Source organism: Musca vetustissima, unplaced genomic scaffold, assembly GCF_032173495.1.
Source record: "Musca vetustissima isolate MV318-11 ecotype Yass unplaced genomic scaffold, APGP_CSIRO_Mvet_v1 utg40131, whole genome shotgun sequence".
In the NCBI taxonomy this organism is placed as follows: domain Eukaryota; kingdom Metazoa; phylum Arthropoda; class Insecta; order Diptera; family Muscidae; genus Musca; species Musca vetustissima.
The window spans coordinates 2,480-18,687 of NW_026876006.1; the positions used below are offsets into that span (position 1 = coordinate 2,480).

General features: G+C 34.5%; 1 protein-coding gene and 1 long non-coding RNA gene across 2 annotated transcripts; both read right to left on the bottom strand.

Annotated features, from left to right (window-relative positions):
* Positions 1–6,502: 6,502 nt before the first annotated feature.
* LOC133338549 (uncharacterized) lies at positions 6,503–6,973 on the bottom strand. The gene is made up of 2 exons (XR_009754632.1): positions 6,932–6,973; positions 6,503–6,813 (listed from the first exon to the last, which is right to left on the bottom strand). It is a non-coding gene; the product is annotated as an uncharacterized LOC133338549 (long non-coding RNA).
* A 192-nt stretch (positions 6,974–7,165) lies between these two features.
* LOC133338551 (lectin subunit alpha-like) lies at positions 7,166–12,410 on the bottom strand. The gene is made up of 5 exons (XM_061546721.1): positions 12,288–12,410; positions 12,062–12,173; positions 11,842–11,999; positions 11,142–11,313; positions 7,166–7,407 (listed from the first exon to the last, which is right to left on the bottom strand). The coding sequence occupies exons 1-5, from the start codon at positions 12,408–12,410 to the stop codon at positions 7,166–7,168; spliced, it is 807 nt and encodes a 268-aa protein (XP_061402705.1).
* Positions 12,411–16,208: the final 3,798 nt, after the last annotated feature.

Sequence of the window (16,208 nt, forward strand, 5' to 3'; positions counted from 1 at the left end):
TTCAATATTAGGTGAAAGAAATGTTCGATTTGAATTAAACTTTCCATAAGTTCTTATCTTTGCTTAACCTAGTTCACGTCCGAAGATGAGATCCATTGGAGGTACCCCAACAAATGGTCAAAATTTGCAATACCTGTAAATCCAATATCAGACAAATATATAATGTCCGATTTGAACCAAACTTTGCACAAACTACAATTTTTACCAAGCCTAGATCAGGTCGAAAATGGGACTCATTGGTTCACTCCTTCTAGTACCACCTCCATAAAGGTTCAACATTTTCAATACTTATAAAATCAAAATTAGGTGAAAAGAATGTCCGATTTGAACCAAACTTTTCACAACCTATTATAATTACCAAGCCTAGATTAAGTCCGATGATAAGACCCATTGGACCACTCTTTTTGCTTGCTCCCACGAAGGGTGATTTATAGATTTATTTTTAAATATTAGACAAAACAAAAGTCCGAATACGAACCAAACTTTGCACAACCTGTTATCACTACCAAGCCTAGATCAAGTCCCATTTGTTCTCTCCTCCTTTTACCTACCCCACAAAGGTCTATATTTTATAAACTTATAAATTAAATTTGAGGCGAATTGAATAACCGATTTAATCTGAAACTTCTTTGATAAGAAGAAATCAGCACAAACTCTTTTTGTAAGATTATTACACTTTGCGAGATTCACTTTGCGAGATTCAATGAGAAAAAAATTATTACGGCCAGCTGTTCATATAATATCGGATATATGCTCTTTAAAGAAATGACCAAATATAACTATATGAAACATGAACTTCTTTACCAAATTTAGGTTAATTTATCACTATTTACATAATGGCATGGGCTAATTTGACCGGCTTGATATTGGTCAATTATTCTCCAAGTAAAATTTCTTAACGTTTGGTTTCATAATTGTAACCACTAAAGCGACCAGAAAAACGGACAGAACTAGTGTTCTTGGTTTATTTCACTCTAAAAATTAAGAGATCATTACAATGTAAAATGTCGTGACAATTTGTCCATAACTGCGAACTATACTGTGATTACAAATTATAATAGGCATGCATGTCCCGATCGATTCAACTAGTCGAGATATGACGATTACTAAATTTTGGACCACAGAAACTTCAAATACCATCTCAACATAGTTGAATATTTTTTATAAACGTCTCTCATATACACTTAGAACGTAGTTCCCGATTTTTGTCATACGCACAAGCAGTTCTTCAATCCATAGCAAAGTGTAAAAATAATTCATATCCTCAACTATTGACCTGTCATATGGCTCACCTTTTACATACCATACATTCGTATTCACAAATAAATCTACTAACCAAACTCGTATCATAGTCAATTATAAATTATTTCCATCAGATATTGTTTGCGTGCATGCGTGTGTGTATTCATGGACCACGGAATTTATGTTGACCAGTTTGGTTATTGATTGTTGTGCGGTAATGGTAATGTTTGTATTTATGTGGTCGATTTACCAGTAAAAAATATATTCTAGACATCAATCAACCAGCGATAAATCAACAAACATAGCGGCATGCCATAGTTATTATGACTGTGAGAAATACAATGGTAATATTTACTACATGTATAATGGCGTCAAGTAATTTTATGTATGAATGCTTTTAATATATATGAAAAAAGCCTAATGGAATGCTAATAAAGGAAGATGAGATAGTTATATTGGGTGTGATAAGAAAATTTTTGATTACAAATTATTTTATTCTGTAACATAATAATTGGTTTTTTTTTTATATTTCTGCCACATAATTATTAATAACAATTTAAGACAATGTAAACCTAAAATATTATACATGACTCGAATAGAAGAAACGTTTCGAACAAACGTGTCTCCAGTGTATACTTCTAAAATGATGTATTTAAAAGCATTATAAACTTAATTAAACGTCAAATACAAAAATACTGCGTGTAATCCTGCCAACGCTTTGAAAAGGTCCGGTGCTAGAATAAGTTGGGGTTATAGCTTTATAATAGGTAGGGAAGAGGGTGCACCATTGAAAAATTTTGCTTGAAAGCCTCTTACACCACACTGGGGTTCATTGTATTACGTCTATATGCATATGGTTGTAACAGGCAAAAGGAAATATGCATAGAATCACTTTCTGTGGCGATTTATGCATGTACGTCCGTCTGTCTGTCCATGTTAAATTGTAAACCAGCATTATAAGAATTTATGACCCGAATTGGATGAAATTTGGTAAAGCTCATTTATTTGGCCCTAGGACGAACCCTATTAAAATTGGGACAAATCAGATTTAGAACCAGTAGAGAACCAGTTAGAGAGAGTACATGTCTGGCTCTCGTATGAACTAGGATTATTGACTTCGCTCTAATATTAACAAAATGGCGGACATTTGAAAAAACATTTTTGGAAAATCGCGTTTTTGTACCAAAAAACAAATTAAAAAATAAGGAAGATCTTCACCGATTGGCTTTATCCTAGTTCATACGATAGCTATACACTCACAGAGAAACGTGTAAAAATTTGGAATCAATTGGGTTATTAGTTTTTGAGTTATCATGCCCGCCAATTGCAAAAGAGAAAAACGTGTTTAAAGTTTGAGAAGCCCTTTAGCCGTCACTTGATGCTGACACAATAAATCGGATATATCTTCAAGAGTTCTTAAGATTTTCACTTGAAATTTTGTAGGGACCTTCTTGAATTAGTGTAGATTCGAATTAAATCAAAAAAAAAAAATGTTGACCCCGAGAATGGGGGGTCCCCTTAATGTAAATGGTACATCAAAGTCCCTATATATGTTTCAATTTACACGAAATTTGGCATAGCGTATTGAACTAAATCTAGAATGAAATGTGTTAAGTTTCGTGAAAATCGGTTCAAATTTAGATAGAATAGATATATAGATTTAAAGTAAATCGTTCACCAACGTGTCTATATATCTTTCGATTTCCACGAAATTTGGCATAGTGTACTGAATTAGGTCTAGAATGATGTGTGTTAAGTTTCGTGAAAATCACTTCATATTTAGATATATCTCCCATATATATTTTCGTCCGATTTCAGGTAAGTGGTGTGCCAAACTTCTAATATTTGGATTTTTATTAATAATGTAGCTTCCATATATATGCAGTGAACTGTCGATAATGAGAACATCCCATTCATTTAATTCTCGATAATGTGAACTAATAAATGTCGGTATATTTCATACTTTCGAATTTGTTCACACAAATTGCCACACAATTATGCATATAGGACCGGTTCTGGCCAAAGAAGACACCTAATGATTCGTTAATTATTAAGGTTTCAAATGGACCTAATACTTTATTTTATCTGATTTTCTGGTCGCTCTAGAGGCTACAATTATGACCCGAACATGACGAAATTTTAACGGTGGACGGGATTTTAGCCCAAAAATAAGCATGACTTGCCTATGTATATTTTAAATTAATACCAATTTGCTGATATATGCACTCGGATGTGGGAGATATACATAAAAATATACATGGGTACCTATTCGGATTAAAATTTTCAGTACCACACTAGAGGGCGGAAATGTAGTGTTGATTACTAGGACATTTTGTATTAGGTTCCGGTTATGCTTATGCTATTTCGGGGACAAACTAGACCGAAAACATACATTTTGTTTGGTGTTCTAGTAATACTAGACTCCACAATTATCAGCCGAACATAAGATATTGGCTATGGATCAACTAATTCGTATGGCTGCCTTGATAATGAACGGTCAATATTTAGCGGGTCAGGTGAATGGCATATTTTTTATGTAAAGTAACAAAATTTGAATCCAACTCCTGGAAAAGCAATATACCGCAGATTAGCTGTTGATATCTAATAGGAAAGTAGAGTGGAAATATCGCGAAATCAGAATATCAATCCACAGAAACATATAGATCAGTGGTAGTAGTGTAGGGTATCATATAGTCGGCCCCGGTCCGAATATTCTGCTCGTCCCCCTGGTTTTATCGTAAATAATAGAGCTTGGGTAGAAGTATTTTATCCCGATCATCGGATGCTAGTTTTATATGACGATTTTTCCAGGAGGTATGTTGTTCTTTTTTAATTCAAAATACTAAGTAACAACTATTTTTTGGATATGTGGGAGGGATTTTAAAAAATACATAAAAACATTCGGTATTTATATAAGGGGCATATGTCGGACCATGAATCTAACATATTAGGTGGGGGAAAAAGAAATTCAGTATTCAGTATAGGACTTTATTTAACATGCTTCGGAATGTGCGATTTGGACCAAATATGCACCGTGTTGTTGTATTATTTGTTGTTATTTTAAAGGTAACTTCATAATGCTTCTCTCATAGAAGTAATGCTCAGCTTCTGACAGTAAATATCAAAATTTAGCGTTTGTCATATGGAAGCAACTCGTAATAAATAATCCCCTTCCAGTCCCACCAAATGCATACCAGAACCTTCAGGCCGTTAGTCCTGGTTTGGCCACCGTTTGAGATGCTTCACCGCCCTTTTGACCACGATCGATTTCGCACAGGGTTATCGTATGTGATCCATTTCTCAACTCCAGTCACCATCCGTTTAAAAAATGGGTATACACATTCCGTTTGGACAAGGCTTCGCAGATGGAAATTCGATTCATTAAAATTTTTTCTGTTAATTGGTGTGGCACCCATTTATTGCAAATTAATTTAATATTCAGAATCTGCAGAATTCTCTGAAGTTCTACAACTAAATACGCCTCAAATGCCATGAACCGTGTTTACTGAAACCAACGTGATTGGTGAGACAAAATAGTGCTCTTGCTTCGTATTTCATATCCGACATCACCAGGGATGGTCCGTATGACAAATTTTTAGGTTTTCGACTGTCAGAAAGGTGTAAACGTCGAAAACGTCATATTCCTGTATGAAAAGTAAAAACTGTAGTAAACGTCATTTATTCCAATATTATCACCATATACAGTTATTTTCCAAGAATATATATTATTTTTACATATATCTGACTGAAAAACTAGGGATCTTACGCGGACGTGTATATCATTTTTCACCACATCACATATTTACCCATTTATTTAATATTTCAAATATATGGCAGTTGTACAAATAACCCCTATAACCGCAGTAATTTTGATAAATGTCATAATTTACACTGATTTGCATGTGTAAATGACTCATACACACACACACACACACATACAAATATCCACCTACACATAAAAATATTTCACATACAATTTATATATAAATTGCCATTTAAATATCTGTTCATCTGAAATGAATGTTGCCTACAAATTGATCAAATTCATTGATGTGTTAAACGAAAACCTCAACTATTTTTGCACCACAAAACTATTTAAATTACAAAATATTTTTACTTTTTTTTGCTCTCTCTCTATACATCAATTTTACTGTTTTCCACCTTCTTTCTCTGTGCCTGTCTGTCTGTTCCTATATCTGCGTTATTTGCTTGAATTTGAATTTTATTGATTTTTGATAGAGTCTAACCACAAATGTATTTAAAAATTATACACGCCACAATCAAACAAACTGGACACAATATTGGGATGTCGGTATAACGATTTGAGGGCCGACGGACATGCCATACCATTGCAATGGAAATAGGAAATATTGTTAGCTATCATAACATGAAATATTATTTCGATAAACAAATTTAATGCGATTTAATATTTATGTTATAGACGACGGACGACGGTGTTTTTGCGTCCACCAAATTCAATATTTTTACAAAAGTGTTGTCGTAAATGTTTGGTAGTATGTTTGTGTCAGTACAGGGGGAGCTTGGGAAGTTCTTAGCCTAGCACAAAAAGCATGATATAAACAGAAAAATTTTAAGTGTTTTGGAAACTTCCATTTGAACACCTGTTTCCATATGAAGGAGTTGCCAAATCGCCAGCAAAAATGTCGGAAATAACATGAAATTTTAGAATAAGTTTAGATTTATTCAAATTTGTCAACTTTTTCACGATTTATGACCTTCAAACCGCCAATGAAACCGTCACACGCTGCCCGAATGTTGCTCTGTGGTATTTGGGCCCATTCCCGGCAAAGCGCTTGTTTGAGGTAATCGACACTTTGGTATTTTTTAGTGCCAACTTTGCTTTCCCAAAAACCTCCAGACAAAATAGTCCAACGGATTGGTATCCGGACTTTTTGATGGCGATTGTGCGCTGAAAATGAAGCGAGGAACCTAATTTTGCAACCATTTTTGGGTGGCGCGTGCTGAGTGCGATGGTGCTGAGTCCTGTTGGAATGTTAAAAGTCTGCGGCGAAAATGTTTGCGTACCCAAGGCTTTAATACACCCTCCAGAATATTTTCGCGATAATAATCGGCATTTATTCTAATGCCACGGTCGATTAATACAAACGGAGAGCGACCATCGCTGTTATGGCGGCCCATGGCATGCTAGACAACGAATGTTTTCTCATCGGTGGAAACCAAATTCGGCAGTTCACCACTTTCGGCCAAGCGAAGCAACTCTTTAGCTCGTTTGAGTCTATTTTCTTTCTCTTGCGGTGTAAGTTCTTGCACTTTTTGGAATTTCAATAGCTTTACCCTGATCTCATTTTTCAATATCTGCCGAATGGAATATTGTTCAGCTCACGAGCCACTTTTCGAACCATTTTTGCTCATGTTGCTGTTTTCTTCCGTCCACTTCCTTGAAATCGGGCTACGCTACCAGTATCACGGTAACGAGCGATGGTACGAGACACAAAAGATTTATTCACATTTAAATGCTGGAGTGCTCTAACGATAGCCACTTGTGGTTTTCCAGCCAAATATAAAGAAATCAAATATAAAGAAATCACACTTGAATTCAATCACGCATAACTGTTTTTCTTGAAAATTCTTGCCAAAATTGTTTGTACGCTTGTAAACACTGTCACTGGAATAATTTTAACAGTTGTCGGAGTGGCTAAGAAATTACAGCGGTTTGAAGTTGGTTGCAGTATTTTCATCTCACCCTGTATATATTCTTGATCAGAATAAAATTCTATATCGATGTAGCCATATCTGCCTGTCGGTTGAAATAACGATAGCGATTTTAATTGTCCAAAGGAATTACTTGTATGCTGAAATATTCATTTATTTAAATTTTATAATATTATATTACTTACATTTAACAATGTGGGAAGAAGAAAAGGATTTTGGTAATTGAATTTTATACTGGCTTCTCACAAATAAATCCGTATTTAGTGGTACAGGCCCTATCATTCCATTGGAAACCGCGTTGTAAAGTCCATAAATGTACACAGTGTTCGTTACTACCAGCATTGTTCGGGTCGCCTTTTGCCCAATTACTGAATATTACACGCTGACCAGATGACCAGTAGAATGGACGATTTAGATCTTTGTCTGTGTTGTATTCATCGTTAGCACCTATCCAAAAGTTCTTGGGATTACCTAAACAAACAAAAAATATTGTCTCTAAATATTAAAAATCAGCAAATTCTTCTCGACACCAATGTAAGATTCCAGTGTAGTCAATAATTCCTTGTTCTTGGCGGCGTCACGGACTTCAACGAGTCTCAAACCTTATCGAGCACATTCGTGAGATGCTTCAAACCAATTACACTGTGCAGCACTAAAATCTTGAACCAATCGAGACCCCCAAAATCTTGAAGCTTGTGATGGTGGAAGAAAATCCATAGCTGGGTTTCGCATTATTAGCTAAGGTTTTCTTTTAAATTAATTTTTAAAATATTCGACTGGAGGTGGATTTTAACAATTTTCGAATAATACGTACTTATTATTGAGTCTATATTTCGTGAACTATTCGAAATATTGCTTTTCTCTCTTAAGCAATATTCTTCCTCTTAATTAAAACTAAAAATTTGTTCTTGAGATAAAATCAATAAAACATCACGATCATACTGAAAATAGCACAACTGCGAAAAAAATTAAAATTTCGACATACTTTTTCCATGTTTTTTCACACTTATTTCAGAAACTGCTACTGACTCGACCTAACAATATATGACAAGAAGATAGCAAATCAAACAACTCTTCTTAAAACCCCGATTTCATTGGTTGACTCCTTCACATAGTTATAGCCTCACAAATGCATCAAAATGAACCAAAAAAATCAATCCCAATTGTATGTTTATAGAAATATAAATTGCTATGCTTTGCAATAAATAGGTACAAAATTAAAGTAAAAATTAAAATGTTTGGGCCCTTTAGTTTTTTTCGAAGACATGTCGCTGCCATATATGCACAGGGTAATATGCAGCGGTAGCAACAATATGTCACATATATTTATACCCTTCACCACACTGTGGTACAGGGTATTATGTCTTTGTGCATATGTTTGTAACAGGCAAAAGGAAACGAGATAGACACATGGTTCCTTTTTAGAATATGCACAGAATCACTTTCTAAGTCGATTTATGCATGTACAAAGTACAGGTCGCATTTATGATCCGAATTGGATGAAATTTGGCACAGCTAGTCTATTTGGCGCAAGGACGAAACCTATTGAAATTGGGAAACACGGTTCCGATTTAGACATAGCTCCCATATATATTTTCTTACAATTAAGGTAAACGGGGCACCAAAGTCCCTATACATATTCGATTTGCATGAAATTTGGCATAGGGTACTGAATTACGTCCAGAATGATGTGTGCTCAATTTCGTGAAATTCAGTTCAGATATAGATATAGCTCCCATTTATATATTCGTCAGATTTAAGGTAAATGGTGCTCCAATGTCCCTAAATAACTTCCGATTTGCACGAAATTTGGCACAGCGTACTGAATTAAGACTAGACTGGATATATCTCCCATATATATTTTCGTACGATTTAAGGTAAATGGTGCACCAGAGTCTGTATTTATCTTTCGATTTGCACGAAATTTGGCACAGCACAATGAATTAGGTCTAGAATGATGTGTGTTAATTTTCCTGAATTCGGTTCAGATTTAGATATAGCTTCTATATCCGACCAAATGAAAAATGTAGTATCGGTTGTAGAACGACATGTTTATGGATCCAATTTAATTTTACTGGTCCTTCAAAAATGCGACGTCTGTTAGGGTTCATCTGTTCCGACTTTACTACTTTCCTTACTGGTTTTTATTAGTGGCTCTGCTGTCATGTCTAATGTGGCATCTTTTACTCCTGACATACGTTTTTCCCAAGTGTGCGAGTAGTGATCGACTTTTGCTGTTTTGTCCCAACAGCACAAAAACCAATAATACTTTGACCATCCGAAATATTGACAACTTTAAGGTCGCACCTCCAGTTCCTGCGTTTACCCTGTGCATATATCGCTGCGACATGTCTTCGAAAAAAACTAAAGCGCCCAAACATTTTAATTTTTACTTTAATTTTGTACCTATTTATTGAAAAAGCATACCGATTTTTATTTCTATACACCTACAATTTGGAGTGAATTTCTTTGGTTCATTTTGATGGATTTGTGAGGCTATAACTAAGTGAAGGAGTCAACCAATGAAATCGGGGTTTTAAGAAGAGTTGTTTGATTTGCTATTGGCTATATTCTTGTCATATATTGTTTGGTCGAGTCAGTAGCAGTTTCTGAAATAAGTGTGAAAAAAACATGGAAAAAGTATGTCGAAATTTTAATTTTTTTGCAGTTGTGCAATTTTCAGTATGATGGTGATGTTTTATTGATTTTATCACAAGAACAAATTTTTAGATCTAATTAAGAGGAAGAATATTGCTTAAGAGAGAAAAGCAATATTTCGAATAGTTCACGAGATATAGACTCAATAATAAGTACGTATTATTCGAAAATTGTGTTAAAATCCACCTCCAGTCGAATATTTTAAAAATTAATTTAAAAGAAAACCTTAGCTAATAATGCAAAACCCAGCTAGGGATTTTCTTCCATCATCACAAGCTTCAAGATTTTGGGGGTCTCGATTGGTTCAAGATTTTAAAGTTGAAAAATGTGTCACTGTGTTATACTACAAAGAGAGGGGAAATTATAAATTAATTAATAATAAATAATTTTAAATTCGTTCAAATGGAAAATGTGAAAAATATAAGATTGAATGAATTTAATGAAAAATTGTATTATGTTCAATTAAAAAATATCCTTTCCCCGTTTATTTGCGAAATGTGATTTTATGCTCCTTTCAATATCACATTTTGATCAACTTCAAGGTAAAATTCACCACCCTGAAATCCACGTTGCAATCGTGGAACAGCCTGTGCTTTTTGCAAAAGTACTGTCACTAAGCAGAACGTAAGAACAGTAACGACTTGCATTCTGTTTGCGTTGCGTTTACAAAGAAAACTGAACTATTTTTCATCTTCCTACCGGCCACATCTTCCAGCCACCGGCTAGTGCTCGCTACGGTTGACCGTCTTCTTTATCTTCCAGGGCGGCACATCCACATCTTTGATCGCTTTCTTCGTCTTATTGGCCTTTTCTGCTTACCAATCGTGGATTCCACTTTCAACTTACAGATCGCATTTTCAGACTTCTTTATCATACAGCCTTTATCCATGGCCAACTCGACTGGAGCTATTTCCTGTGCCAATGGAATATTACTGTGAACAAATGGAATAATACTTACTTGCTGCTCCTTATTGTTATTGGCAACCATTCGTATGGCCAATTGGTCACGTTCTGTCTCTGCTGATCGACGGTTCTTCTCCGAAAGATCCAGTTTTTTTCAACAGATTCCTTTTCTCTTCTTCCCAGGATTTTTCTGCTGCCTGGGCTTTCTCTGCAGCCGCAACCAATTCACCTTTAAGCTTGAGATCTTGAAAGTACTATTCAATGTATGTATCTCTTGCTTTTTTATAACTTGCCTGTGACATTTCTTTACGGCAACCATTGACGTCTTCCGATCTTTTTAGAGCAACTTCTAGCTCTTTATTCCTTGCCCGTAACTCCGCCACGTCACGGCTTTTCTCCCCCAATGCTCTTTGAAGGCTGCCTATTTGTTCTTGAACTGGCCTAAAACCTCCTGCCATATTGGATTTGTTCTCCAATATCTCCATCCATCCATCGGGTGCGCCCTAGACTTTCTATAAAGTCATATAGGTTCTGTACCATAGTCGTATCTAGTCGATCGATATTCTCTGCGAACATGTTAATATTATTTAGAAGATTGTTTATCTCCAGCTCCAGGGTCGGTACCGAGGCTCTGCCTAGCTTACCTTCATCTGCAGACGCTATGCTCAGAATTGAAGCTTCACTGGCTAAATGTCTCGTCGTCACCGCCATTTTCCTGGCCGCAGTCTCCTTTTGACTCGGCATTCTGAAGGTTTGCAATGTACTGCCTCGTACATCCACTGCATATCCTCCTTCTTCTCTGCTACGGAAATGATGCTTGTAATATATTTATATAATGGCTAATTATATCCGACACCATAATATTGTGCTTGTTTTGAGACACTTTTTAAAATTGTATTGTTCTTCAGTATTGTTCTTCAGTATTTTTTAAATATGTGGGTATTATAAAGACTGCCAATCCGACGTTGGTCCTTTAGCTGAGCTGGAATCTTGAAATTTAAAGTTATGGTTCATTGTTGGGGTGTATGGTTGGGCTTTATTTAACGTTATGGAAATTCGTACTAATGTGTACTCAATTTTGTACAATTTGAATTTTGGGTGAACATATAGAGCTGATCAGAATAAAATTCTATATCGATGATATGAATTGTCCAAAGGAATTAGTTGTATGCCGAAATATTCATTTATTTAAATTTTATAATATTATATTCATTTAATTTTTTAACAAGGTGGGGAAAAAAGGATTTTGGTAATTTAATTTTATACAGGCTTTTCACAAATAAATCCGTATTTTGTAGTACAGGCCCTATCATTCCATTGGAATCCGTCTAGTTTAGACCATACATGTACGCAGTGTTCATTACTACCAGCATTGTTCGGTTCGCCTTTTGCCCAGTTAGTGAATGTTACACGCTGACCAGATGACCAGTAGAATGGACGATTTAGATCCTTGGCTGTATTGTATTCATCGTTAGCTCCTATCCAAAAGTCCTTGGGATTGCCTAAACCAAAAAAGTACGGTCTCTAATAAATTTATTACAAATCTGCAAACTCTTCACGATACCAATGTAAGATTCCAGTGCAGTCAATAATTCTTTGTTCTTGGCGGCGTCACGGACTTCAACGAGTCTCAAACCTTTTCGAGCACATTCGTGTGATGCTTCAAACCAATTATACTACGAAAGAAGGGGAAATTAGAAATTAGTTCATATGGAAAACGTGAAACTATAAAATAAATATAAAAAAACTATGAAATGTGAGAGGTGATTTTATGCTCCTTTCAATATCACCTTTTGATCAACTTCAAGATAAAATTCACCACCCTGAAATCCACGTTGCAACGTTGGAACAGCCTGAGCTGTTTGCAAAAATACTGCTACTACACAGAACGTAAGAACAGTAACGACTTGCATTCTGTTTGTGTTGCGTTTACAAAGAAAACTGAACTAATATTCAGGAGAATGACCGATATTTAAATAAAAAATGTTTTGTATCTGACTTTTTACTATATATTAAATAAACATACACGCAATAAACCCTTTTAAACAAAACACTAATAAAATGTGATAACATTTTACACGGTTAATATAATTTTAATAAATCTGAATTCTGTTATCTTGTAAGATATTAGTTAACAAGCATGGCAACAACATTAAAAAAAAACTAGGGGCATATACAAAACCAGTAAGAAATGTAGTAAAGTCGGACGGACCGACTATATGATACCCTTTACCACTTTGGCTATATTTCAGTAAGGAAAGTAGTAAAGTCGGACGGGCCGACTATATGATACCCTTTACCACTTTGGCTATATTCAAGAGATGCATCCTAATTTTTGAAGGACCATTGACATAAAAGTTGACTACTTTAAACATATGTGATAAGTGGCAATGTGTGAACCGATTAACCGAAGGATTAATGACCAGGTACATTTGTAAATTTATATTGAGTTTGTTTTTTTCGTTTATAATTCATCGAAATACTCACTTCCAACCCTATAAAATATTTTTGATCAGCATAAAATTCTATGGCGATTTAAGCATGTCCGTCTGTCTGTTGTCTAGCCTCTAGACGACAACATAGAGTTGTCTTTTGTCTGCAGGCAGATCAAGTTCAAAGATGAGCTTTACGGCCCACTCATATGCACATAAGGGTTTTTTAAATTTCGCTTAAATTTGGTACAATAGGTTCTTATTGGTTATAAAAGGGTGTTCTTGAACGTGCTTTACAACCGAATTCGGTGAAATTTGGTACAATGGATTCTTCTTTGGTACATCAATCCACACTGATGTCCTCGGTAAGCTACGCCAAAGTACATGTAATTAGATTTAGATTCGTTTAGAAAATTATGTAAATCAATTTAAATAAAAATATTCATAATGCTACAACACAGTGCGATGCTACAACAACAAAAGATATAATCTCCAGTTCATCCACAATCATCAGTTCATTATTTAGTGCACCCTTTAATTCGTTGGTCCACAATTTGCAAAAAATCAGAAGAACATATATATGGGACTTATATCTAAATCTAAACCGATTTCAATAAAACTTGGAACACTTTATGCTATCATAACTTCAGTACGTTGTGCAAAATTTTGTGCCAATCGGACCAAATTTGACTCTTTGGTGATCCATTTGCTAAAAATCGGACGAAAATATCTAAATCTGAACCGATTTTCCCAATTTCAATAGGGTTCGTCCCTGGCACAAATAAATGTCCTGCCCCAAATTTCATCCAATTCGGATAATAAATGCGACCTGCACTTTGTTTACAATTTAACATGGACAGACAGATGGACAGACGCACAAGCATAAACCGACTCAGAAAGTGATTCTATGCATATTTGTGGTAAATTATGGTTCCATCACAATTCCTCTTTTCGGTTAATAAAATGTTCGCTGGGATGTCAATAGCTATTTTTAGCATATTATTTTTCGAACATTCTGAAAATTGTATCTAGACATGAATCTTTTTTGGTGCCGATGTGTCTCGGATAACACCTGTTACATTCCCTGCCTTGTCTCATATGGACTGTTTAGCGAGCCACCCACATAAATTGGCGTAGCTAATTAGAGATAGTATCTCGGCCTTGCAGTCGTAAGGACCAGAGTTCAAACCCGGCTAACACCAATCCGTTTTTTTTTTTAATTTTTTTATTTTAACTATTTTTTTTTCTATTATACCGTTAGTGGAGACTTAGAATCAGCTAATAATTTCTATGTATTAGTGAGAATGCACTCAAATGTGTTCTAAAACATACTTAGCTCTTCTCTAATTGACTTATGTACCTTTGCTTAGTGGTGAACAATAATTAGGTTGTTTTACGATAGTATCATTATGCTGCTACAAAATCTCTTCCTTCTTTCCGTTGCTGACCATACAAAGATCAAACACGCATATCAGAAACCAAAAAAAAAAAAAAATTCTTTGTCATTTAAAAAGAAAAATTTAAAGTGAAAAAATAAGTGATTTTAACCCGCAAAATCCTTTAGTCTAATTAATTAATGACTAAATAAAATAAATTATCACTTTAAAAGCGAACTAATATTCGTAAAATTTTTGTGGAAATTTTTGCAAATTCCCAAAAAAAGTCATCAATCAAAAAACGCTGACATCTAAGTAAATTTACAAATTTTTACAACAACATTTTCCGAAAAGCAATTAAATTTCCAAGACGGTAAGAATTAAAATTCTAATTGTTTTCAAAATTGGTATTAGAAAAGTGTTATTTTTTTTCTTGACATACAGATTGCAATTAATACCCCCTTTACGGCAACATTTTCCGTGAAACAAAAAAATCCCCATTGGGATTTTAAAAAAATCAGTGTTCGTCATCATTAAATTACTGTCACCAAATTTTCCTTGGCATATTACCACCACTATCCGAATAAAATATCTTGATGCTATTGGTACAAATAGATATTCCTCAGCAACATTTGTAACAAAATCTGCCACTGTGCGAGACATCACGTGTCAAGCCAGACACGCACCAGACACCCTCGTAATTGGATTTACGATATAACCTGCTAAAAATAGAATTGCAAAATATAGGCGTCTCGCTTGCACATTGCACAACACGTAGATCAGCATTGGAAAGGCAGAGCACAGCGATCGTGTGCAAAAGCATTAGTTAAGAAGCCGGCTACACAACAGCTCAGTAGCCTAGGCAGCAAAAAGGCACTGCTACCAACCATAAGGTCGCGGGTTCGACCCCCGACATCGGCAACAGCATTATTTATGAAATTTAAAATCTAATATTTAGAACTTATAAAATCGCAAAACATGTATCGCAAGTATTCATAAAATTTTGATCATCATGTTCCCCCTAAACATATGCAAACATTTACCTTAACATATTAAAATTCCTTACAGTTCCATCATCACACACATAAACACACACATACAACACCAGTTCATCGAGGCCTCGACGATCAGCGTAAATATGTGGATTTAATTAAAAAAGGATACAAATAATAATCCTTTCAAAACTGCAAAAACAACAACAGAGTGAGTTATAAAATGAAAATATAAAAATATTTGCATATGTAGGGTTTAATTATGTAGTGGTTAAAATATGAAAAAAGAGTCCTTGTAACAAAATAATTATCCTTTAGGAAAAGGAATAAAAAAAAAGAATGAAATCGTCCAAAAATCCATTTTTTCTAATATAAAATTTTGAATCCTTTAAATCTTAAATTAAATCTATAATATAAATTATATATTTTTTTCTTATTCATCTATATTTAAATTAAAACCTAAATTCATATACCTCTCATTTTACTGAGAAACATGTAAAAGTAAAATTTTCGATTAATTCCATTTCTATCTCGTTGGATAGTAATCTGATAATTTAGCAATTTTTTATTTTAACAAAGTTAAATATATAAACTCTTATTTCCATCTTTTATTTTTACATAATTCTCAGTGAAATATTCATAATATCGATTTTGCTATGTATTTTCTTAAATCCATGATGTTTGTAAATTTTTCCGAAATATTTTGTTAGAAGTATCTTATCACTATGTGCCCTAGAAAATGAATTTTAAATATATACTCGTTAATAACGAAATGAAGAGCTAAATCTAGTATAATTTCTTACTATGGTGAGGTAATATAAAGAGAGGGTAAATTGCATTAAGTAAGAAAATCTCAACTTTTGCCTTCAAAATGTGAAATTTACCTACATACTGAAAAAACTTTTTCTTGC